Source organism: Euwallacea similis, chromosome 8, assembly GCF_039881205.1.
Source record: "Euwallacea similis isolate ESF13 chromosome 8, ESF131.1, whole genome shotgun sequence".
Taxonomy (NCBI): domain Eukaryota; kingdom Metazoa; phylum Arthropoda; class Insecta; order Coleoptera; family Curculionidae; genus Euwallacea; species Euwallacea similis.
In genome coordinates, this window is record NC_089616.1 from 2959551 (window position 1) to 2985873 (window position 26323).

General features: G+C 33.9%; 7 protein-coding genes across 7 annotated transcripts; 3 read left to right on the top strand and 4 right to left on the bottom strand.

The window, feature by feature from the left end:
* The first annotated feature begins 3152 nt into the window (after positions 1 to 3152).
* Positions 3153 to 6223, top strand: Ssrp (structure specific recognition protein). Its single transcript, XM_066392343.1, has 9 exons — positions 3153 to 3304; positions 3374 to 3775; positions 3829 to 4007; positions 4065 to 4304; positions 4540 to 4668; positions 4726 to 5017; positions 5093 to 5351; positions 5403 to 5726; positions 5797 to 6223. Exons 1-9 carry the CDS (start codon positions 3254 to 3256, stop codon positions 6120 to 6122), a joined length of 2202 nt encoding a protein of 733 aa, XP_066248440.1. The 5' UTR covers positions 3153 to 3253; the 3' UTR covers positions 6123 to 6223.
* Positions 6224 to 7370: 1147 nt separating this feature from the next.
* Positions 7371 to 9587, bottom strand: LOC136410205 (dnaJ homolog subfamily A member 2-like). The gene is made up of 3 exons (XM_066392249.1): positions 9431 to 9587; positions 8803 to 9270; positions 7371 to 8417 (listed from the first exon to the last, which is right to left on the bottom strand). The coding sequence occupies exons 1-3, from the start codon at positions 9497 to 9499 to the stop codon at positions 7725 to 7727; spliced, it is 1230 nt and encodes a 409-aa protein (XP_066248346.1). The 5' UTR covers positions 9500 to 9587; the 3' UTR covers positions 7371 to 7724.
* A 412-nt stretch (positions 9588 to 9999) lies between these two features.
* LOC136410202 (FAD-dependent oxidoreductase domain-containing protein 1-like) lies at positions 10000 to 12350 on the top strand. Its single transcript, XM_066392237.1, has 7 exons — positions 10000 to 10489; positions 10622 to 10890; positions 10970 to 11195; positions 11281 to 11426; positions 11582 to 11825; positions 11977 to 12091; positions 12161 to 12350. The coding sequence occupies exons 1-7, from the start codon at positions 10166 to 10168 to the stop codon at positions 12298 to 12300; spliced, it is 1464 nt and encodes a 487-aa protein (XP_066248334.1). The 5' UTR covers positions 10000 to 10165; the 3' UTR covers positions 12301 to 12350.
* Positions 12351 to 13145: 795 nt separating this feature from the next.
* On the top strand, positions 13146 to 14211 carry LOC136410527 (uncharacterized protein MCAP_0864-like). Its single transcript, XM_066392720.1, has one exon. It carries the CDS (start codon positions 13156 to 13158, stop codon positions 14209 to 14211), a length of 1056 nt encoding a protein of 351 aa, XP_066248817.1. The 5' UTR covers positions 13146 to 13155.
* arg (arginase) lies at positions 14095 to 15707 on the bottom strand. Its single transcript, XM_066392252.1, has 5 exons — positions 15426 to 15707; positions 15172 to 15363; positions 14847 to 15119; positions 14634 to 14795; positions 14095 to 14584 (listed from the first exon to the last, which is right to left on the bottom strand). Exons 1-5 carry the CDS (start codon positions 15604 to 15606, stop codon positions 14334 to 14336), a joined length of 1059 nt encoding a protein of 352 aa, XP_066248349.1. The 5' UTR covers positions 15607 to 15707; the 3' UTR covers positions 14095 to 14333.
* Positions 15708 to 16034: 327 nt separating this feature from the next.
* Positions 16035 to 21688, bottom strand: LOC136410201 (fumarate hydratase, mitochondrial-like). Its single transcript, XM_066392236.1, has 7 exons — positions 21530 to 21688; positions 21072 to 21197; positions 18946 to 19146; positions 17784 to 17946; positions 17184 to 17337; positions 16710 to 16955; positions 16035 to 16656 (listed from the first exon to the last, which is right to left on the bottom strand). The coding sequence occupies exons 1-7, from the start codon at positions 21623 to 21625 to the stop codon at positions 16152 to 16154; spliced, it is 1491 nt and encodes a 496-aa protein (XP_066248333.1). The 5' UTR covers positions 21626 to 21688; the 3' UTR covers positions 16035 to 16151.
* A 540-nt stretch (positions 21689 to 22228) lies between these two features.
* On the bottom strand, positions 22229 to 26071 carry LOC136410200 (sodium/potassium/calcium exchanger 4-like). The gene is made up of 9 exons (XM_066392235.1): positions 25282 to 26071; positions 24020 to 24334; positions 23733 to 23917; positions 23536 to 23683; positions 23281 to 23478; positions 23009 to 23221; positions 22842 to 22943; positions 22566 to 22782; positions 22229 to 22463 (listed from the first exon to the last, which is right to left on the bottom strand). Exons 1-9 carry the CDS (start codon positions 25427 to 25429, stop codon positions 22346 to 22348), a joined length of 1644 nt encoding a protein of 547 aa, XP_066248332.1. The 5' UTR covers positions 25430 to 26071; the 3' UTR covers positions 22229 to 22345.
* Between the last annotated feature and the right edge of the window lie 252 nt (positions 26072 to 26323).

Sequence of the window (26323 nt, forward strand, 5' to 3'; positions counted from 1 at the left end):
TCTACAAGTATACACAAAGAAAAAATTTATAACCCACGCTCCCAGATGGCGCCACGCCTAAAAATTCTTTCGCATCCACCATTTAATCCAAATTGATCCCGCTATGAATACCTTATGTCTTGACACAATTATTTCACATAACATATGCGTCAACAATTCCAAATTTACAATTCTATGTTATACACATAACTCCTGTATCGTCACAAAAATCGTTAGTACCTTTACATTATGTATTCTTATATACATATTAAAATCATCTAAAAACTTAAATATCAATACGTACAGAAATGTATCTAATTTTTCCCCTTAAAAAATAATATATCACCGGTATCTTTAAAACGATGCGTTTATGGGCCTATATTATTTTATAATTGTTCTATCCACTGTTAAAGTTCTACTACAAAAAAAGTAAAAGAACAAATGAACGTGAAATCTGTTTAATAATTCATGTTAAACCTTAACTGAACGTACTTGGAAGAATTACAGCTGCGTGTAAGAAAATTTAAGTAAAGGCTTCTATAAATATTAAAGTTTAAAAGCGATTAACTTTATCCTTATTTAACAAATAATAAACGCTATTTAGAATAATTAAGATCTTAATAAACAATTTTTTTCCAATACAATTGATAATAAAGCTAGTTTATACTTTGGACGTGATTTTTTTAAAATCTCTCAATGAAAGAAAAGATATTTTTGGAAAGGTAAATAAAACACCTTTCAAGTGGGGTATAATTCAAACTCCATTAGTGGATGCATGCAATTTATTAAAGAACCCTAAAAGAATATTCCCCTTGAAAATAAAATCGACGTGTTTTGGTATATTTACGTATTTTCTGTAATCGCTAAAGGTTCGTTTTCAAATTGATATACTGTATTGTAATAGTGGTTTAATTCATTTTATATATAAATTGTTTATTCGATAACAAGTTTCTTCAGTTGCATAACTTTAACTGAAATCTAACGCGGTAAAAATTTTAAATTCCTACTTCTTTCTGTCATCGTCAAGAATACTTCCCCTAATAAACATCTTGCACATTTAAAGGTGGCAGAATCTTTTTCCCTGCATTCAGGTTGGAACCACAATTTCACATCTTTTGGTTTTGGTTTTTATGCTCAAAAGACAGGCAACTATAATACGTACCTTTCTACAAAAAAATGTAATATTCAGTATGTTTAATTATACACAAAAATATTGAAATCTCAACAATCTTGCTTGAAGTGATTCAAAACAATATAAATGATGTGATCGTTTATGAAAAGACTGCTTTGCGACAGTACCAAAAATAAGTTTTAATTGTGTTAGAAAAAAGAGAAATTAATACCCATACCCACTACCATACAAACTAGTAATAACTAGTTTGTATGGTCTGTAAGTATTAGAATAGGTATTAGAAATTTATTCAAAACTCCTTCAACAACAAGTTTCTTTTCTTTCTTACCTTCTAGTTCCTAGTTCCATAGATATTCTATCGATCGAATGGGATGACAACTTTATTGTTTTTTCCTTCTCAATTTTAAATGACACAATATTTTCATTTAAAACGTAAAATTTTAAGTTAATTTCCACATTTCAATTAATATAAATAAACAAACGAAAAACTCTCACAATCCAATTAGTAACCGATATCATTATTGTCACGCACAAAAAATTATCAGAAAAAAGAAATCTGTAGGCGCTTACCGCATTTATTTACAGATGACGTCACAAATAGAAAATCGATATGTAAAATCTTTAAGAATAAATTACATTTATTAGTAAATACGTTTCTTATCTCAAAGAAAAATTAATTTTTAAAAAAGCTGGTTTTTGAGTATAATATTAATTTAGAATTTCATACATTATTAAATACATCATATTCATAATTAAATATACATATGTATATGTGAGCTTTCATAAAGAAAATAATATGGGGTTGCTTATCAACTCATTTAATGTAAGTGCAAAAAAAACATGTTGTCTCATAATGTTGTAACTTATCCTTGGGCATATGCGGAATGTCACGAGCACCTGCTGGTGCCCTATTGTAAATTAGAAATGGACTAAACTTGTATTAGTCAAAATAAATCATTTGTGGTAAAAGATAAAGGTTTGTTTATCATCTCGCCTAAAAACATATGGAAGAGCGAAAAGGATGATTAAGGGATGCAAGCGTGGGAAGAATGTGGAAGATATGGTGGTAGGCTTTTTGGAAGAAAAGCAGATACACCCGAAGTGACTCCCACGCATCAAAAAGGGATTCATTTGATTCCCGATTCTAATGTAATAAAGAAATGTTACCTAAACTTGTGTTTTTGTTTCTCTACGAGATAAGAACTTTTTGACATATATAATAAAAATAAAATCACTATTAACCTTAACATTTTCTCTCGGTTTGATGAATCTTGACAACTTCGACAGTCAAATAATTTAATAGTGTTACTCTCAGTTCTATCAAATTTTTCTGTGCTTGGAAATGGATCATATCACCGTTCTACTTCACTCTTATCGTACTATGAGATCATTTAAATTTCATATCTAGTCAGCTATGAGATTTTACACAAGAGAAATAGAAAATTAAAAGTAGCTTTGATCATATGCCGTAAAATGACGTTAAAATTTGTGGTGCGTTTAGTGTAGATCAGGTGTTGTACATCTGATCATATGTGTCATCAGGTTGTACTTTAGTACAAGTAACTTATCCTATTGTTTTAATTGTCGACGGATGGCTTGTTTCTATGTTTAATGTAAACCAGAGTTTTATCACCATAGTGGACTAAATCACCATTCGTGTTTATTTACTTTATCTTTTTTTACAATAGTGGCATGGCGTCAATTATGTTTTTTTTTCAATGTTTATGTAAAAATAAAAAAATCTTTTATTATTACTCGAAATTCATTATATTCTTGAATAAAAATTCATCATTCAAGTTCATTGGACAAATTCATTTTTGATAAAGGAGCCGAGTGGGGTTATGTTACTTTATTTATTTTTATTGACATACATTCTTTTCTTCAACAAACTATATAGCTGACTAGATATGAAATTTAAATGATCTGTCTATACAACGAACGAAGATAAATATAATTGTACCAAATTTCCCGCTACTACTGTTGTCATACTTGCCAATTGTTCTGTCAACTGTCAATTTACATTATAAATAATATAAATCTATTTAATGTTTTTTTAGTAGTTTTATTTCATCAAACAATTGTGTTAATTCTTTATTCGTTGAATTTTAACGATATTTTGTATCATATACACCTATCGTTACGATGGATTTCTTAGAATACTCGGATATTTCGTCCGAAGTAAAGGGATGCATGGTAAGCACACGATTTCCCAATTATACCACATGTTACATACTGTGTATCGACAAATTTTCGAACGTTTAGACCCTGGGAAGACTGAAAATTACCAACCAAAGCATCATTTTCAAGAATAGCAAGACAGGCAAAGTGGATCAAATTTCTTCTTCTGATTTTGATGCTGTTAACTTTCAAAATTTTGCGGGTGCTTGGGGCATTAGGGTGTTTCTGAAGAATGGCTCGCTACACAGATATGCGGGGTTTAAAGAGTCGGACAAGGAAAAAATAGCTAAATTTTTTTCAAACACCTATAAAATTGATATGTTAGAGAAGGAGCTTTGCCTCAAGGGCTGGAACTGGGGCACTGCCAAGTTCAACGGCTCAGTATTGAGTTTTGATGTAGGAGAAAAAAGTGCATTTGAAGTGCCTCTGAATAATGTTTCACAATGTATTGCTGGAAAAAATGAAATTACTATGGAATTTCATCAAGTAAGTGCATTTTGACACTAACCTTAATGCTACTCTGTAGTTATGTCTCACAGAATGATGATGCCCCAGTAAGTCTCATGGAAATGAGGTTCTTTATACCTGCGAGCGAGCTGGCGGGGGATACAGATCCAGTTGAAGCTTTTCAGGAACAAGTTATGTCCAAAGCTAGTGTTATCAGCATATCTGGAGATGCAATTGCCATCTTCAGGGATTTACTTTGTCTCACTCCTCGGTAAATTCATAGTCTAAAAAAATACAAATTATTAAAGTATTATTATGATTTTCTCAGTGGTCGCTATGATATCAAATTGTATCAATCCTTCTTTCAACTTCATGGAAAAACATTTGACTACAAAATTCCAATAACTACAGTACTTCGACTATTTATCTTACCACATAGAGATGGCAGGCAAGTGTTCTTTGTGGTGAGTCTTGATCCACCCATTAAGCAAGGGCAGACTAGATACCATTTTATTGTGTTTTTGTTCAATAAAGAAGATGAAACCTCTTTGGAACTTCCTTTTTCTGAGTAAGTATTCTCTTCTATTTTAATGTTTCAAGCCGTTATTTAGTAAATTATTATACATATTGTAAAGGTATGCATTAAAAATTTATATTTTGAGTCCTTCTTTTCGATCTTGTAGTATGCCTTATATTTGTCTGTAATATACTCATATTATAGAGAAGTTACTTAAATGTTATTCTCTTTGTGTTAAAGTAACAGAACATGAATCAAACTTTACCGTTACATACATTTGTTTCAGACAAGAATTAAAAGAGAAATATGAAGGAAAATTAGAGAAAGAAATGTCCGGTCCAACTTACGAAGTGTTAGGGAAAATTATGAAGCACATTGTAGCTAGAAAACTCACTGGCCCTGGAGGTTTCATAGGGTTTGTACGAATTAATATTTTTAAAATCATGAAAAAATTATATCTTATATTACACAGGCATTCGGGCACTGCCGCTGTAGGTTGCTCCTTTAAAGCGGCCGCCGGATTCTTATATCCTCTAGAAAGAGGGTTCATATACGTTCACAAACCCCCGCTCCACATTCGCTTTGAGGAAATCGCCTCGGTGAATTTCGCTAGAGGGGGCGGCAGTACTAGATCTTTCGATTTTGAGATTGAGCTGAAATCGGGAACGGTGCACACCTTCAGTAGCATAGAGAAAGAAGAGTATTCAAAGTTATATGACTTCATCATGTCCAAAAAACTCAATATTAAAAACAGAGGCAAAGGTGTAAGTATTAGCAGCAATTGTTCAGGAACAGTTTGTTATTTTTAAAATTTTATTATACATATGTGTTTAATTTAGGATAAAGCTTCTTATAAGGATGACTTTGGAGATTCAGACGAAGAGGCTGCTCCGGATGCGTATCTTGAAAGAGTTAAGGCGGAAGGGCAAGAAAGAGATGATGATGATGACGACGACGACGATGATGAGAGTACCGATGAAGACTTCGATCCGAACGCGATTAAAAAGAAAGGCAGTGATGATGAAAGCGGCAGTGGAAGCGAAGTTTCTGAAGAATTTGATAGCAACCCGAGCACTAGTGAAAGTGAAGGAGGATCGGGTACGTTTTTTACGCCGACAAATCCAAAAACTTATTTAAAAAAATTCCCAGGTAGTGAAAAGAAAAACAAGAAGAAAAAAAAATTGGAGAAAAAGGAAAAGAAAAGTTCGGATAAACCGCCGACTAAACGTAAAGGGAAAAAAGAGAAGGACTCGAATAAGCCCAAGAGAGCCTCGACTGCGTTCATGTTATGGTTGAACGCTACCAGAGACCAAATCAAAAAGGACAACCCGGGAATTAAAGTGACGGAGATTGCCAAAAAAGGAGGGGAGATGTGGAGGGAATTGAAAGATAAGAGTGAATGGGAAGCAAAAGCCGCCAAGGAAAAAGAAGAATATGTGAAAGCAATGGCAAAATATAAGGAAACTGGAGGAGGTAAGTTGTCTATATTTGTATTGGATTTTATTATGTTGTATTCACGTCAGTTCTATTTCATTTTTTTAAGGAGAAATCGAAGGAAGCAAATTGAAAAAAAGCACCACCAAAAAGTCAGCTGTGGTCCCCTCTTCTCCCTCTAAAGCAGGAGTTTTTAAAAGTAGAGAAATTATCGAGGAGGATGACAGCAGCTCGGACGATGATAAAAAATTAAAAGCTACTACCAACAAGTCAAGGAGCACCGACTCTGAAGGCGAGGGAAACAAAGGGAAAAGCAGCAAAAGGAAGAAAGACAGCGATGATGAGAAATCCAAGAAAAAAAACAAGAAAACTGAAGATAGTGAGGATGAAGAAATTCTCAGCAGCCCTGAGGCCAGTGATGAAGAGGATGATTAATTATAAGAAACGTATCTCAAGTTTAGTTTTGATTCTTTTCTTGTTTCATAAGTTATGTTATTTATAATTCCAAAATTATTTCGTAGTAAGTGTTTAATACACAGTTATCGATATTTTTTAAAATTTCTTAAAACAATAAAAGTAAATAACTGTTTGTGTCAAAAACTAACGTGGTTGGATGCAGAACGACATCTAAAATGTAAATATCGAATAAATATGCGGTATGTTTGAATTAACATACAGAAATTAAAGTTGGCCATGACGATAATCAATTCAATTGGAGATCGTAAACGTACCGTGAAAATTTCATTTAGGAGAAAGAAAAAAGGAAAAAATTATAGGCAGCGCCAGTTCAGACCAATCGTGAGACGGGTATATTCGCTTTTGCTCTGACGGTTCATTGGGTCGTATCGAGAATTCTTTGAACGGAAGGAATAAGTGTAGAATAGGAAATTCGAAATTGAAACCTCGACAAGCAAGGTCCATGATTGATTCTATTGAACTTTCCAAACTATAAAACCATAAGTGTGATGAAACAGTAAGTGTTCCTTTAGTTATGAATGTTGGCAATTGGAGATATCTGTATCCTTAAAACACAAGTTTTTGCTCGTTTTAGTAATATATTTAAGAAATGAGATGATAAACAAACACTGGATACTCATACAAAAATAAATATCGTGGAAACTAAAAATCACAAGAATGTACAGGACGATCGGATTTGTATAAAAACAAATACAAGCTGTTAACTTTTTAAATCCGATAATAACCAACGAGACATACATTACGTTAGTGCAAAATTACATATCTTCTTATGCATAGTAGCACTTAACAACGAACGACGAAATTTTAATGTACTTTTCTACAATTCTTGTTCTGTATCAAAGAAGTTTAGTAGTTACATTGTATATAATTTCGACTGATGGAAACATGGTCTGAGTGCTCCGTAAAGAAATACTTATGATGAAATATCATCAATGTTTAAAATTTAAAAATTTATCCAAATCAATTAGTGAAATGCGTAATTCTCGTAAAACTTGTAAGCGCAGAGGCTTAATGGTCTATTGCCCTGTTCGTCTTAAAGTAAGGGATTGCGGCCATTGAATAATAGAGGTAACTCGTCTTATACATGTTACTGAAAACTTGTGTATCTAGTTCCCTGTTAGCTTTCACTTAACTAAATTTAAAATGGGAGTTAATCGACCAGAGAAGCCCGCTTTCAAGGCCCTGTACACTCAAATAAAAACAAACTATTAGTAGACGATATATATTAGATGTCCATTTAAAATACAGACACAGCCTCCCTTCAAGAGCTAATAGTTGTCCTTGAAAATCGACCCTATTATGAAACTGATACAAAACTAACGATGGTGCTGTAACTAAAAATTTTCCCTTCCTGTGTGTTGAAAAAATACCTAATAGTTTTTCTTCAAGTTCCTATATTCCCTAATATGTAAAAAGAAATAAGTTAAAAACTGGATGCGCGAGTTCTGCAAAATTGCGTCTGATGTGGTATTCGTACAATTATCTATTTAAATAATAGTAAATTTTCCTCACTTAGAAAGAAGCACAAATAATGCGAACGGCTTACCTAAACGTATTACACTATTGGGGTACACATTGCATTCCGCGACCGTGGGAATGTTCCTCATCATCGCTAGCGTACACCTCGCCCCGATTTGCGGCATCGGAATTCCTGTCGTGAGGATTGTATTCCAGTAAATCTACTTCTTCAACGTGCTCGCCATCGGGCATCGTAAACTCCGGTCTAGGTCCTAAAATAGACTCTAGATTCTTCAAAACCGGTTCGGTGGCAAAATGATTATCGGGAAATTTAATAGTGAAAGTTATATACAATTGTCCCTTTTCAAATGGATTCTTGTACATGGGCATTCCTTCGCCAGTGACCACTTTCACATCTCCCGGCTTAACGACCTGACCGGCAGGATGTTTAATTAATAAATCGCGTTTGTCTAAATGGTGGACGACGAAGGAAAAACCGCAAAGGGCCTCTGTAAGTGAGACGGTATGCTTCATATGCAAGTCGTTGCCATTTCTCTCGAATCTCTCGTGAGGTTTCTGTTGCAGGACAATGACCACGTCGCCGGTTTCGATGTCGGGCTGCTGGTCACCCTCACCGCGTAAAATAATTTTTTGGTTATCTTTCATACCCTTGTCCACGTGAACTTCAAGGGTTTTCGTCTCATTGCACACTTTCTTGCCTTTGCAGGTCGTGCATCTGTCCTTTTCTTTTATGATTTCGCCGGACCCTCGACAGTCAGAGCAGGCAGATTGAACCTGACAATTATTGACAAAACTAGTTAGGTACAGCAGAAATATAAGTTTAAACACATTAAATAAGAGCATTCTGGTTACAACGAATTATTGATAGAAAAAGGAATTGAGTATAATCACAAAATAAAACAGATAATTGAGGAAATAAACAAAAAAAACAACATAGCTTTGAATTGTGAGTCAAAGTCGACATATACTATGATTTGAATCCTTAGTAGTTTTTGCTCACTCACAAAAACTGAAAATTATTCTGACATCTGAGATATCTAAGCTATTCATTATTAGAAGTGAATAAATCTTCAATTAGTTTAAAAAAGATGAAATTATTAAATCTTTAATCAGGGTCCAAATTAGCTGCAATGAAATATCTGTTAAAACATTGATTCACCTGTTGTACCATGCCTGGCCCAATAGCACGATAGGTAATTTTCAATCCACAACCACTGCAAGCTGGACATTTTTCGGCAGGTTGTCCATTTTTACTACCCTTGCCACTGCACTGGCTGCAGACCACATTCTTACTAAGTTGCAACTTCGAAGTCTTTCCATTGTATAAATCTTCTAGTGTGACTTTCAATGGATATACTGTATCTTCACCACGCTGTCTTCTTCTGCTCCCTCCTCCACCGAATCCACCAAATCCTCCGAACAATCCACCACCAGAAAATAAGCTGGAGAATAAATCATCGCCCTCGTGGTGACCTCCCTCTTGTAGACCCTTCAATCCTACTCTATCATATAACTGCCTTTTCTTAGAATCTGACAGAATTTCATAGGCATAGCTAATTTCCTTGAATTTCTCTCCCGCTTCCGGATTCTTATCAGGATGAAATTCTTTGGCTAGTTTTCGGTATTGCTGAAAATACAAAGCGATTATATCGGATTTTTCTTTGCAAACTCATCTCGGTCTAGCCTTGAAAACTTTACATCTAAGTGTGGGCTGTGAAGGTTGCATCATTATTCCGTTTAAAATTTTGGTCAATACTATTGAATAGCGGCTAGAGGTAGTTACTCACCTTTTTTATTTCATTATCTCCAGCATTTCTGCTAACACCAAGAATTTCGTAAAGTTTATCGTCTGCCATCTTTCTAAACAAGGAAATGAAGGGAAATGAAAATGGAAACGACGGACATGGACTAACCAGTGGCGTTTGTTCAATTGCCTGACGTTGACGCGCATATTGACAGTCTGAGCTCAAAAACGTGGATAGAATGGCGTTACTACAAGGGAACTATTTTAAATTTGAGTGTAGAAGGAGCACCATGTCAAATGCTTCGAGTATCAGAGTTTTGACAGTAATCGATTAAGTTAATGATGGGAATAGTTTTCCATCGTAAACTCCGTCAGTGTACCCAAAACACTCTGGAATAGTTTTTAATCAGACCTTTGGTAACCAACAATAGGCATGGCTAAGATCAGATTAACTAGTCTGCCATACTTGATATAATTGATCGAAACCGAGGAAATGAAATTGCCTTTATTGTCATTTGAATTCATTATAACCTCAACTTTTTCAGTCAGATTTTTTTTGCTTTAATTGTTGGTTAATAATTTTAATCTATTTGCAATATTTTAAGTCCTCACTACTTAGTAATTTCCTCTTGATGCAACTCGTCTGAACTGACCCACGGACCCAAGTAGATAAAATTATCTATCCCGCTAAATAAACATATGTTGATATTAGACTGGATTTTGAAAGGATCTTATGTCGCACTAATTTAAGTTTATAAGCCATAAGTAGTTCCTGAAAATGTTATTGAGAAGAACCTTCCAAAGTGCCGGAATCATTTTCCTAAAGAGGTCCTTTACTAAAAGTGCACAGAGGCTAAATTATAATAAAAGAGGTCAATATGAAAACCCCTTTTCTCGCACTATTAGAGTGCTAAAGGGAGATGTAGTAAACACTTTCAAGAATATTAAAGAAGGACCTTCCGCTGTAATTCATGGAGTACCACGACAAGTTGACATTGTAATTATAGGAGGTGGAGCAATTGGGAGTTCCATTGCTTACTGGCTCAAAGAAAAGGCAAATGCTACTTCTTTTGATGTAGTTGTTATTGATAAAGATCTCTCTGTAAGTTACCAAATATGTATAACTGATTTGCTACTCAAGTAATTAGTAGCTTATACTTAGAATATGATGTATAAAGGTTTCTAAAGAAAATCACCAAGGAATCTCTTTCACTTAAACCTGTAACCATTTTAGTTTTCAAAATGCGCCACATCGCTTTCGGTTGGTGGCTTGAGACAACAATTTTCCCTGCCAGAAAACATTCAAATGTCCCTTTTCGGATATGAATTTATAAGAAATTTAAAACAAAGATTCGGACCAACTGCCGACGTTGCATTCACACCACATGGATACCTTGTTTTAGCCAGTGAAGAAGGTGCTAAGCAATTGATTGAAAATAGTAAATTACAAAATGAGTTAGGGGCTATGAATGTAGTCTTACAAAAGCAAGAACTAAAAGACAGGTATGGTTTAGGCTCTTATTGAGCATTCTCAATGTTTTATATCTATAGAAAATTCATAATTTCTTTTACCTTAGTACAGATTTCCATGGATGAACGTTGATGATGTAGAACTAGGTTGTCTGGGATTAGAAAAAGAGGGCTGGTTTGACCCTTGGTCACTACTTCATTTGCTCAAACAGGGGGCTGAAGAAAAAATGACTCGTTATATTCAAGGAAAAGTAATTGATTTTGACTTCCGTGAAAGGCATGATTTAATTATAGAGGGCGTGCATCAGTCTACTCTCCATCAGCCAGATTCAATTGTTGTAAGTGAATGAGCTAAGAATATTGTTAATTAATCTAATTGGAGTCGAAGATAAATATCACTAAGCACCTAACATCTATATTCAGGTGAAAATGGCCGACGGAACAGAAAATACTATACAATTTTCTTTATGTATCATTGCTGCAGGGCCGGATTCGGGGGAAGTAAGTAGGTACCTTAAAATTGGTGAAGGGGACGGAATACTATCTGTACCATTGCCAATAGAAAGACGGTAAGTGGTCAGAAAATTCAGTAATTAATTGCTCGCAATTAAAGGAATTTTGTATATTTTGATTATTTAATAATCTTATATTTTACACAATAATTACAAAAAAAAGAAAACATTTCCATCCATCGTTTAACAGGCTACAACACCTTTAATTTTAGAAAACGTTACGTATTTGTCTTCGACTGCGAAAAGAACCCGCCGGGTCTAAATACACCGATGACAATCGATCATACTGGTGCTTACTTCAGGAGGGAGGGTCTGGGCGGTAAATTTATCGGTGGAATTTCGCCTGAAGCCGGGAACGAACCGGAAACGACAAATTTGGACGTTAACTTTAATTATTTTGATGAATATTTGTGGCCAACGTTGGCCAATAGGGTGCCTGCCTTTAATGCTGTAAAAGTACGTTAGATGAATTTCGTTCAGTATAGAAATGAGTGTCTTTGAATTAGAGAAACCAGAATTAATGTCGATAATCTGACATTCTTTCTACAGAACTCTTTTTCGTGAAAAGTGATGCGTTTTTTGATGTTTCGACTGTACATCATTTCAGGTGAAAGGTGCCTGGAGTGGGTTTTACGAATACAATAGCTTTGACGAAAATGGAATCGTTGGTCCACATCCGTTCTACCCCAATATTTACATAGCGAGTGGATTTAGTGGACATGGTGAGTGATTTCTCTTATTAAAAGCTTTGTAATAGTATTGTAGAAAAAAAAAAACAATTTATTTCACAGGAATTCAACAGGCTCCCGCTATTGGAAGGGCAGTGGCAGAAATGGTATTAGATGGCCAATTTAAAACTATAGATTTAACCAGGTTCGGATTCGATAGACTTTTAGTAGAAAAACCGTTGATGGAGTCAGAAATTATTTAAAAAAATGTTCAAAATATATTATAATAAGTACATGCATAAGTGTAAATATAAATTTTAAAATTATCAGATTATTAATTTTTGGACTTATCCTTTTTTAGTGATTATTAAAAAAAATCATATTAAACGACGAACTATAAATGTAGGGCCGAAATTAAACCATTTGCTATTTATCATTAAACGTCTTACAAATAAACGGCTGATTAATTTATCCGAAATCTGTCTTTTATAACCATTGATATTTCGACGTCTATTTTATTTTATTCAAATTATTATCATGTGTTAATTAGAGTGGATGGTTTGCACCTGATGCAATTCGGGGTATCAATAAGGGATTCTTGCAGTTCTAGTACTACGAAATACGGCTATGTACGTGGAGAAAATATGCTTATCTTGGGTTTGGCAATAGTATTAAAAATAATTTTAAATTCTCCACTACTCCTTTCCCGCCCTATTTGTCGTATTAATCAATTTTAAAGTCGCCGATGTAGTAATTGACATTTTAAATATTGTGGTGCTTAATTTACAAGCAAAACTCTCCGATAGTGTATGTATCCACATAGGTTTTCGTTGGGACTTTCTAGAAACTATCAATAAATAGGTATGTATACGCATGATAGTGACGATACATTGTTTCAGCTATTGCACTAAAATTTGCAATAAAATTAGTCAACACCCTGTTGTCAAATTTAATTTCACAGCTTGTTAAATATAAACAGTATGATCTGTCAGTAGGCTGCCATATTGGAATTTCATTGAAGAGAAAAATTTCAAATTCCTTGTTAGCGCTAGATGAATTGTATATAATTACGAGAATCTATCATCAACACATATTTATATTTATTGTAAAAAACCATCATGTCGGATTTACGACAATTTCAAAACGAAATGGTGCATTGCAAACAAAAATCAACTTTCAAAAGTCTTGAAGAATTCGAAACGGCTTTCAGGCAAATCAACACTGAGCTCTGTGTGAAAAGGAAGGAGGTGGTAAAACTAAGATCACAGCTAGAGGAAACTCAACATGAGAATTACAATTTAAAAGAATCATTTGAGAAACTAAATGGATCTTCAGAAGAAAAACGAATAACACTGGAATTGTTGAGAGTACGAATTCAGGACCTGGAGCCGAAATTGTTTGATAAGAGGAATGCATTCGCGAAGTTGGAGATGCAGTATAAAATGGAAATGGTCAAGAACAAGACGCTAAAAGAGGATTCTCTGCGGGTTGCCAAGGAACGCGGAGAATTGATAAGGAAAATCGAGGTTTTAGAAGAAAAAGCCAAGCACGATAAAGTATATATTAATGATATATCTTATAAATTGAGCCAGTTCAAGAATGTAATTTCGTACATTAGAGACGACTTACGAAACATGAAGGAAAATTACCATTCTGTAATATTACTGTCGCAAAACCTAGACTCGATTAAAGAAAGTATTAGAAAATATGAAGAGCTTTCGAATATTAATGAGAATTTAAAGAAGGAAAAATCAAAACTTGAAGAGGAAGCTATCAGCTATAAAACAAAATTTGAAAAACTCGAATCGTTTTTTAATAGTAATGAATATTCAGTAGTGCACATGAATTTGATGGCAAAAATGTTGTTAGTACGTTGCAAGAAACAAGCCGATCATTACGTTAAAATAATGCAAACGAAAAACGAAATTATTAATAATTTAAATTCCAGTCTACAGCAAGAGACAAGGACTAACATAAAACTAATACAACAAGTCAAACAGATGTCCAAACAAAATGAACTGTTGACAGTAAATATCTCAGAACTTGAAGCAAAATTGTTAAATATGAATGTGATTGAACAACCAATACAAAAAGATATAGAAAATACGGCAAATATTGATTTGAACTCGGTTAAGAAAGAAATAGACGTTGTCCATATCGTCGATAGTCAGTAAAAGATACATTTAAATTGTTAAAATGTTAATGTTACTGTTATACTCTCTGGAAAACTAACGATATAGTTCATATAGTAAATAAAATATATTTGTTTTTTTTTGTTACGTGAGTAGGTACCTACTTAAATAACTTGTCGTGTAGGTGGAAATGTTTGCAACGGCAATGTATCAATATTCCTAGGTCTCAAACCTCTTCTTGAGTGCCCCAATGCCGCAGCTATAATATAAATAGCAGCCTCCACTGTCTTTTTTACATCCTGTTCACTACCAATGCTGGGATTCACTTCCACCAAATCTAAAGCCCCCAAGCGATGGGTTCGATGAACCATTTCCATTAATTGAATCCCTTCTCTGAGGGTCATACCACCTCTAACTAAATGAGTTATAAGAAAACCTGAAGGAAAATATTCTTTTAGTATTACTTGTAGTTCCAGTGCTTGGAGCCTCCAAGGAATCCAATGAATCAATGTCGAAACTGACGTGAATAGATTTCTGTCCTTCAGGATCAATTTTATTCAAGGCCATGTCCACAATAGTGCTTATCCCATAGTTTTCGATATCTTCCATTCCGAATGCATTGATCCCTACAAGAATCCATTTAGTTTTGAAAAATCGGAATTGGTTTCATTATATACCTAGTTTGTCAATTATCAGTCTTTCGTATGAGTCCACAGATCGCAGCCCAATATAGGCAATATTTCTCAATGAAATTATCGGTTTTTGCCAATCCATTCCTGGCAAATATGGCCAGTAATCTGATAGTTCCTTGGCTAAAAGAGCCATAGGCATTCCATGAACATTTCCGGAACTTGATGTTTTGTTAGTATTTAAGTCTCCATGAGCATCCACCCACAGAACACAAACTTTTTCATCTTTTGCTTTTATATGACCATCTACTGTTCCGAGACCTGAGACAAAAAAAAATTTGAATAGTTTTTTTTAGTATAGGTAGGTACTTACCAAGAGAATGATCTCCTCCCAGTGTTACGCATATTCTCCCTCCACTCAAGATGGATTTTACTGTCTTAGAGACTTCGTAATTGCAAGATGCAATGTGTGCGTATTCCTTCATGTTCGGAACATTTTCATGTTTTAGGTCTGGGGGAATTTTGTAGGAAATATCTCCATAGTCTTTCACATCCAATTTACCTTCTACGTTCATGTAATAATTCAGTTGTTAGAAAAAACTCTAAATTGATTTATATAATACGTACCAATTTCCTCAAGCTTCTCAATCAGTCCCATTTGCCTTATTATTGAAGGGCCGTTAGCGACCCCTTTTTTGGTCTGCCCTTTATCAAAGGGCACCCCCAATATGCCCACTTTAATGGAACCATCGTTGGTATGCAATGTCCTTTTTAATAGTTCAAATCCCCTGATTAGTTTTGTTCGCATTTTTGTAATTTAATAAATTCGTTTGACCGTATCAAAGACCAAGTTTATCAAAAGGTCGAACTTATTTCTCGGAATTTCTTGATAATAATGTAGTTTGCCATGTCATAAAATTTATTTTATTTGCCAAGATATTTTAAAATACTGATAATATATTGATACTATTATTCATGGCCGAACTGATTGACTTACATGCAAAGACCTTAGAACTGCATGGTCCTAAATTACTATAGAAGTGGAGCTGTGAACAAAACTGGTTATGAATACATTAAATCTTTTAGTGGTCATTTGAAAATTTAAAACAAAATAATTACGTTTTCACGCAACTAACAATAACCTTGTAGCGACGGTCTCCTTTCGATGTCTTGAAATTTTTTTTGTACTAAAATTGGGTTCAACAACTGTACTGGTCTACAAATAGAAATAACAAATTGTAAATTACTATATATTAATGATTCTTTTGCCAAATATAAAAACAAACAGAAAGTATTTTACAACTAAAATATTTATCAACAAAATCATAACAAACGAAAAATTAGAAAAAAACTTTACTTAGGACCCAGCATTTCTTCGGGCTTCACCCATTCGTCAAACTGCTGTTCTGTTAAGATACCCAACTTAACCGCAGTGGCTTTGAGAGTAGAATTCTCCTTATGGGCAGTCTTGGCGATTTGCGCCGCTTTGTCATAGCCAATGTGGGGATTCAGAGCTGTCACCAACATCAAACTTTCGTGCAACAACTTGTTAATCCTCTTTTTATCGGCCTGAATTCCATCCACACAGTGTTCAGTGAAGCTCTTGGTGCAATCCCCAATCAAGCGGATGGATCTCAGGACATTTGCGGCCATCATGGGCTTAAAAACGTTTAACTCAAAATGGCCGTTGGATCCGCCGATGGTGGTGGCTACGTGGTTTCCCATAACTTGAGCTGCAACCATGGTGACTGCTTCGCATTGAGTAGGATTTACTTTTCCGGGCATTATGGAGCTACCCGGTTCGTTTTCTGGGAGGATTAGTTCGCCAAGACCACAACGCGGTCCCGATGCCAAGAATCTGAATATTTTTGAAATTTGATTAATTCCCAAGTGTTAATGGTATGAATTTACCTAATATCATTGGCGATCTTCATGAGGGAGCACGCGAGGACATTAAGAGCTCCCGAAACTTCGACTAAAGCATCGTGACTTGCTAAGGCCTCAAATTTATTTGGGGCGGTTACGAACGGTAAACCGGTAAGTTCGGAGATTTTGGCCGCACATTTTTCTGCAAATCCTTTTCGCGTATTCAATCCTGTGCCTACGGCTGTGCCACCTAAAGCTAACATGTAAAGGCGCGGGAGAGTCGTTTTTACTCTAAAATGTAAAAACATTATCAAAGGCTTGAAGCTTAAGTCTCGAATTGGGAACGAGTCAAAGCCGGGAAAATTCATGTTATGTGTCATCATCACATCAATTTACGCTATTTTTATATGATTTATTCGAATCAATGATTATGGAAAATAGATCTCTAATATTTAATCTATTTAAAAATCAAGAATCGGGTGATAAAATCACTATGAATGTATCACTCAAAATAATTACCTTTCAATTCCAAAGGAGATTTGAGTGACGTATCCGCTAAATTCCTGGCCTAAGCTCAAAGGTACCGCGTCTTGGGTATGTGTGCGGCCTATTTTAATTATATCACAAAATTCGTTTGCTTTTTTATTTAAAGAAGCGGTGAGCATTTTCAGTCCTAAAATACATTTTATCAAAAAATTTTAAATTATTCAGGTCATCCACAAAAATGAAGTTACAACGAAACCTCAAATAGCTTGACTTTCAGATCGTTATTCTTGAGGCATTTTTGATAGTAGTATGATGATGCGTTCAACAAATTTAGGTGTATCCACACTCATTGAACGCTGAAATTTAAGTATCTACAATACTAAAGCTTAAGTGATATACGTTAATTCGCTAAAGTTAAATGGCTAGCGAAAGCGGAAAGCAATACTTTACGGCACGCTAAATGCAATTGTGACATGAATATGTTTTAACTTACACATTGGAGAACCTTTCAGAAATCGTTCTAGAATTTGTCACAATGAATAATCATTTATTAGGTAATTTCAAAAGCGACAGACAAAAGAACACATTATAACAGGTGAGAAAATAAATGTCTCTCAAAGTATTATTACCTACCAGGCATTAAGGTGTGTTCGATTTCCATTGCAACGGCAATATGCATTGCAGTGGGGAATGTGTCGTTACTGCTCTGACTCTTGTTGACATGGTCATTGGGATGCACTGGTGTCTTTGAACCTAATGTGCCTCCTAAGATTTCTATTGCCCTATTACTGATCACCTAAAAAAATATTTTCAGGATAGACGACAGACAGATAATCCTCAAACATTTCATTCATAAAATATCAAATAACTAACAAGATACTAAAGTCGAGTTTGGATGAAATTACGCATGTCGAGCGCTTCATAAGTCAGCTCAGCTTACTCAGTCTTATCAGAAACGACAGCAAAAAGTAAAACAAATAATTGCTTTCTATTTTCCTCTACCATTTATGGCAAGTTGGGATGAGACCGGCTAATGTCTAAATCCTTAGGAATGCAATTTGCCAAATTCAGCTTTTCTAGGTACCGTCAAGTCGGCACTCGAAAAAAATTATAAATATTTTCCAGGTAGGTGGGAGAAGGGTGGTTTTACTGAATATTAACTTTTAACTGGCAATTCTGCATTCCTATTTGGTATATCATGTAAAACTTGAATTAAGGTTACATCAGTTACATTGCTTAGTGACAAAGCCAAGTAAATTTGGATACAGCAAGTGAGCCAATGTGTAAACACACTAATGTTTCTGTAATCACGATAATAATTATTATTCCCTGGTCGAATGGAATTTAAATAATACATGTCACCAATAATTGTGCAACTTTATGCCACTATTTTTGCATAATGTTTTTCAATTTTGTTTATTTTAAGTTAAAATAAGAAGATCTTATGTTCTATTGCATACATTTTATATAAAGTTACCTAGAAACTAAATGATACATCAGCAAAACACAAAAATCACAAGTGCTTTTATGGGAATAAGTTTTGAAAATAAGTGGTAAAAACTTGAATATACAGTAAATTTGTAGTTATGAATCCAATTATTGCCCGAAGCATTTAAAATCAGATACAAAAGTTAACTAAAGAGAATATAATCAATCTCCTTATGAATACTTAAAACTTACTTGGCATATGATTTTTTACTACTGCTTTATATGCTTTTTTAAGTAGAATTATGCCTTGCTATTGCTCTACCAAATAATTTAATATTTTAACAACTAAAAAAATGTTCTTTCTTACCTCATTTGTATTCATATTAGTTTGAGTGCCAGAACCGGTCTGCCAAATAACCAAAGGGAAATGATCACAATACAATTTCCCTGAAATTACTTCATCGCAAGCCTTTGAAATTGCCTCTGATATTTTTGTGTCCAATCCATAATCTTTGTTAACTTCAGCTGCAGCTTTTTTTAAAATTCCCATTGCAGTAATAATAGGATACTATGAGGTCATAGCAAAGGCACAGAGAAAGAAAACATTATAACAGTGCTGCACAATGTTTTAAAATGTCAGTGAAAAAGGAAGCCCTTTACTTATCAACTGCTTTTTTCTCGTATTTTCCACGGTGGTAAATGCCTTATCTTTGAACAAAATATGCATGAATAACAAAGTGATAGGCATTTGTGTCAAGCAGTTGATGAAATAAGTATTGTAGGATGGCCTCCTTATTCTGTAGCAAGGGTTATATGAGCCTTAACAACTATATAATGGGACAGCAAATTTGATTATTTTTTAATCATTTCAGGAGTAATTAATTTGTCTAATGACGAGCAAATTGAAACAGTGTAATTAGTTAACATATAATAATTTTTAATATGAAACGGCACAAAAATCACATTACATTTTATATTTTCATAAATTTTGAGAAAAAATGATCATTTTCTTTGGCAATTACATAATAGGACAGCTAGAAAAGTTAGATTTTAATATGGAGTAATATCACCTTTTACTTTAATCACAGCTTGAATTCTTTTTGGCATTGATTCAATTAACTGTTTACAGTGGCTTGAAGTAAATGAATTCCAAATTTGTTTGACTTTCAGTCACAATTCTCGCAGAGATCTTTAAGGAGCATTCCGCAGTGCCTGTTTCATTTTATGTCACACTGATTCTATAACATTAAGGTCTGGACTACTAGACGGCCAGGAAAAAACTTTAAATTGATGGTCACCAAACCACTTTTTAGTGGTTTTTGCAGTATGGTAGGCCACCCCATGCTGGAATATAAAGTCTTCACTCATATTTAATTTTTCAATACTTGGCGGCAAGCTTGTTTCAAGGATATTTTGGTATTTTGTGGCGTTAACTGTCTCATTAATAAATTGCAAACTTCCCAACCCTGAGGCTACCATGCAACCCCAAAATTTGATCCCATTGGGAAATTTGACAATTCTTTTTAGGCAGTCCTTGTGTGCTTCATCTTTACTGCGAATGACTCATTTACGATAATCGCCAACCCAGACATCAAACTTAGATTCGTCGCTAAAAATGAGATTAGACCAATCTTTTACTGTCCAGGATAACTTTGATTTTGCCCATATAGTCCTATTTCATTTTTGTCTTAATGTTAAAAATGGTTTTTTCTTTGCCTGCATGAAGAAGAAATGAAAATACACTTTTAAATCATTTTTACTTCAAATTCAACCTTATAAAATTTTAGTCCTGATTTATGTATCCACTTGCGATAGCACCCTCATAACAGACTTAATACAGTTGGCTGTCACTTGCCTTAAAATATTTTTACATAACTTTACTAATGTTCTCTTATCCCTATCATACACAAATTTTGATTGTCCTGAACTTTTACCCTCTTTTGTAGTATCTTTCCGGTTTCTATGTCTAGAGATATTATACACTGTACTTTTTCAGGATATTGGGTTCCCTTGATATTTTACACACAGATTTCTTAAGGCAATAAAGTTTTAGTACTGGTTCGCGAATTTTTATATCTGTTGAAACACCCAGTACCATTTTGAGCAATAAACATCAATCAATTTAAAAATCGAAAAATTAACTGCAATATGCATTGACACATTGGCAAAAATTGTTTTCATAACCAACTTGTTTAAATTTGATTGAACATACAATTTTTCTTTATATGTATGTAATGCTGTCCCATTATTTTGTTGCCAGAGAAATTCATCAGGCTTTTGAAAATTAATAATAATATCAAAATGTATTATTAATTTTGTGGGATTTATTAATTAAATTTATTGTTATTCATTGTCTTATTACATATTACAAATTACATAATGTTGTGATGATTAATAACCTCTAAAATATTTAAATATGAATCAGATTTACACTGTCCCATTATATAGTTGTTCGGACTTATGTATGATTTTTTGGGGGATTGAAATACTGACCGGCATCCTTTCAAATTCCCCTCCAATAGCAAAATTAATGGTGGACCTAACTGTTTGGGCTCCATAGTACTTGTTTGAAGGTACTTTTAGTTCACCAAAAGTATCTTTTTCAATCCTAAAGTCTGCCTGCAAATCAAACATAAATTAAATAGTTATTGAGCCTAAAATATTTACATTTAAAATATTAAACTACACAATTCAGTTGCTATTAACTGACAATGGTAATTGATGGTAGTAGCAGAATAGTAATGTTATTAGATTACCTATGATTCATATTACCTACATGTTAGAATATGACACAAGAAGAAAGTTGGCTAATTCAGTAGTGTCCATACATCAAAAATAACCTAACAAATTAATTATAATAGGTAATAATGTAAATATTGATACATCATTAGAATTGGTCGGTGTTGAATCCTTAATCTTTGCCAAAAATTATGACATAACGTTGAACTTACCATGGTTGCTTTGAAAATTAGGGATTCTTGGCGAGATTGCAGCAAAACCCTCACGCCTGTCGATGCGCGATTGCCTAGAAATCTAGAGAAAGCCATTACTGTTATTCTCTTTATCTGCAATCTCGACCCCCCCTTGGAATTAAAACTTGGTGTGAAAAAATAAAGTAATCAAGGTGAAATTTTTTAAAAGGCTTCGTTAAAAACAAAAGCCAAATGACTTTGACAGTGACATGCAGTTATAGCGAGTCTATAATAAAAAAAAGGTGTTTTTAAATTGCAATCAATCTATTGTCACTGTCTAGCTCAAAACCAGTAACAATATGGTTTGAGATTCTACATCCACTGTGATGTGAAATGTTTCTCAACATAATAATATCTATGATGGTAACTATTGGCATAATTTGTATTAGTTACTTGAGGTATCAACTAAAATTATGCGTACGCTCTTTTAAGGAAGCTATGTGACTACTGTGATTTCCTGTCTATTGGTGGAGGAGGAATTAGTGTAGCTTCGAAGAGATCGACATTGAGCTTGGGTCATTTATCATTTCTTGTGTATTCATTATAAATTTATCAAGACATTTTACAATATTTGTTGTTTTCGTGTGATGGGCTATATGTTCTATTATACATTGAATTTCATTAGCAGAAAATATTAAAAGCTCTTTTTTTATGGAAAGAATTTTATTGCTATAAAAACAGTTATAAAATTAACTCTACAAAAATATTAATACTTAAATATTAAGTACTCATTGCTTTTCTAATAATAATTTGAAGAAAAGTAATTTAAAAGGTAAAATATCAGAGTACTAAGCATCATCTATCGCATGTTAGAAGGTTGACAGGGAAGAACACGTTTAACTCCATTAACGAGGTAAAAACTAGAAATGCTACATACATAATTAGACATACCAGCCCTATTTTTCGATCCAATCTGAAAGGAAAAAAGATATTTAACATGTATGAAACGCACGACATTGTTGGAAATTATGGATGGACTGGAATTTGTGACAAGGGCTTTTATGAGTAAACTTACTTGAACCGGTTAAAGCATATGAACACATATAATAAAACCAGAGTAGTCAGTAAACAGAAAGCACTGTAGTTAATTCCTTGTGAGTTTATAGTGATCCAATGCTCCCCCTTTACTTTAGGATAGTACGCCGATTTAATAAACCACGGTACACCAAGGCAGAGTAATATATCAAATGTGTTTGAACCAATAGAACTACTTATACCCATTGAACCATGTCCTATAAAATTTACGCACAGTGTATCGGGTGTTTCTGGAAGATGGATAATTCCATCATACCTTGATTGGTGACTATAACACTGGAAACGGCTTCAGGCACACTACTTCCAGCAGCCAGGAAAGTTAGACCCATAACTGAATCAGGAATTTCTAAGGTGTCTCCTGAAATTCATCATATAAAAACATTGGTATAATCGAAATTATTCTCATAAGTTTATTTTGCTTACCTATTATGGTAATTAACCATGTTACGATATAGGACACACCTCCAATCCAAATTACGCACATTATGAAGGTAATAATATACATTTTTGGATGGTTTTTGGTAGTGGGGGTGGTTGTGCATAAAACAAACGAAATGGGCCATGTAATTGTCCACCAGAACTTTTGTTTCTTGCTACAATTCTTGTCGGGAAATTGCCAAATATTCACAGAGTCCTCTATATAAATAATTGTATTTTTACATGTTTAATAATTCAATATTATATTAAATTCATACCTACTTCTTCAATATCTTGGAGAGTGACATCAGAACTCAGAATTTCTTCAATATCGCCGTTGTAATGGTTCACTTTTCCGTTAGATCTGAGCAGCAACGGATGATTTTCAGTCAATATTTCCTTATAATACCCCCTTAGCTGTACTTTGGCAGCCACCCTGTGAAAATATGCACATATGCTCTCGTTGAATAGCATGGCTGAAAAATGATTAGCTTTCGTATAGATGTCACGCACTTTTTCACCAACGCACTAACCTATCAAGTAAAACGCATAAAACAGAACTAAAATCAGTGCTTCATAATAGTGGATTTTGCCATCTTGCAAAAATGCTATAAGTAGAATAACTGAGCATCCATACACCAAGCTGTCCCGAGTAATTGGGTACCACTCTAGATCTAAGACCTAGAATATTGGTACTTTTTCGGAGCGATGGTTCAAATAGTCAACTTACATTAGCGAAGAAACCACAGCAGGCAGGCACTGCCAAAATATTAAACACCGCAGAGCCAACAATTGTACCTACTCCCAGGTCTCCTTGAGTGATAAAAGTACCAACACTATTGATGAATATTTCCGCACTTGAACTTGCAGTTGCCATAAAGGTGGCTCCTGCTACGTCTTCCTTTAGATGCAAGACTGCAATAAAAAATTACGATGTGTCTTTGTAACAATCAAAATTTATTTAAGATTAATGGCTTAGATTAAAGGTTACACTCACTTAGAGCTATTGCGACTCACCATCACACAATTTCTTGATGCAAGGCACGAAATAGTCCTCACAAACAACTGCTAAAAATATAAATAAATAGCATGCTAATATCACATGTATTATCACCCATCCATGCTGTCGTTGCTCTCTTGTGAAGCCATCGGGGGGGAATTCATTTATAGCTGCGGGGGTGCAGTTTCGGGGAATCGTTGAATTGCTATGCAAAGAATTCCATGGAGTTGATGTGCGAATGATGGTATGAGTTGTAGTCTCATTGTTACTTGAAAGGGTTTCGTTTAAGTCTACTGCCAGTAAGTGTCGAGAATGGTAATTATGTCCATTTCCTATGATAATTGAAATAAAGAGTGAGTATTGAACGAATAATTTATGGAAACTAAAAAATTTTAGTAGAAAAAATAAAGTATATTGTGTTCTTATATCTTCCAATTTAGGGTCTAATTTTCTAGGCCAATGAGTTTTGAGTCGTCGTAAAGTTTCGTAATGTCAAGCAAATCAACCTGATAAAGTGTATACTTTAGCCCATTAGTTACCGTTTAAAACGTTTTATTTTAATCTTGAATATTGTGTGAACTGCCCACGCGTTAATTCCCCATCTAGTCTTGCTCTGACTCTAATGCGTGGAACAAGACAACTACTTCGTACTTATCCCAAGCACCCTCTGAATTGGTGGTACTTGCCATTCTTCATGACAACAGTCTTTGAAAAATATGTCTAATTATTTTTTTCTCACGTTACTTAAAGGAACGTTTACGTGAATAGACAATAATAATTTTACGGTAATGTTTATTTTTATTATCACGTCGAAACAATACTTGAAGCATAAAATTCTTCATTGTGTGAAAAAGAAATAATTGATTCATTGTTAAGCGTATTTATTTAAACCTAAAACATTTTTCATTGAAAAACATTAAAAATTGAGGTTTACAATTAAACTTTAAAATCTCCAGATATTAGTAGAAACTGAAATCAAAAAATAGCTTGTGAATTCCAATGCGATCTAGAATTTGAATAATTAAGAACTTGGAGATTTAGAATTTCTCAATTTTTTTTAAATAGATCTACTGGAACCTTTAGGTTCGAGGAAAGTTTCAATCGAAAAATTTGCGTTCAATATAAGATTAACATCTCTCAATGACACCGAAAACCCCATAAAAAAATTTCGATTTCAAAAAGGAAGGGCTCACCTAATGTTAGTAATCAAACTCAAAGCTTTTTAATTATTGAGTACAGAATTTTAAAATATGTATTTAAAATTAATAATTCTACTTACCTAAAGGTATCACATCATTGAATGAAGCTTCCCTATTACCAACGGAAAACAATGCAACAACCAAGTAAGCACAACTAATAAATAATACACAAGTAATTCTTAAAATTAGAGCTATTTGCGTGTTCCTAGTCCGTAACGATATTTTCATAATTTAGGAATTATAAAAGGAACTTCAATGGAAGTTTCACACAGGCAATTTGAATTAAAAAAACGTCACTACAAATAGATGTTTGCTTGATTATATTAGACCTGTTAGCGCGAATAAAAGTTGAAACAATCTTCTTGATCGAATTTATATATTTGTTCTTATCTCAACACCTGACACAAATGGAAGGAAAGCCATTGACAGTGGAAAATTTCATACAATCCAAAGGTATAAATAAGTACATACTCAAATGGTTATCAATATATTCTTATATTGTGTTTGAGAATGTGCTGGTTTTGAATTATTTACTCTAGGTGTGTAAACATACTTCAGTGGCGCATAGAGGTGGTGTGAATAGAATCACCCTGAATTAAGTTACTAAGGAAGAAAGGAACGATTTGCAACGCCTATGATTAACGGTAGTTAAGAAATAGACCTACCATAAAACAACAATTTTAAAACTAAATCATAATATTTACCTGTTCAAAGATAGTCCGAAGTAAATTCCACGACTCCAAAACGCAGCGGGTATATGTATACACAATATTAAATGTATTACATTACCCATTCAAATTATACTTCAAGATCTATTTTTGCAATAATATTGGTAGTGTTAGTGTAGATTTTGATAACATTGTCCAATTTGGTCTCGAGAAAAAATGAATAAACGCACATCATTATAAGTTATAAGTTATAAGTTTTGCCTAGTGAATGGTCTGTAAAGTTGTAAAGCGATACTGAATCGAGAGTACAGGGTGTTTGAAATTAAAGTTGTGAAATTGAAAACGAATTTGTATAATTCCAAAAATATAGACGGAAATTATTCAAAAAATTGTAATTTTTTATGGCTTTATTCAGAAAGATGGACCATCGAAAACATGCCGCTACCTTCTTTAT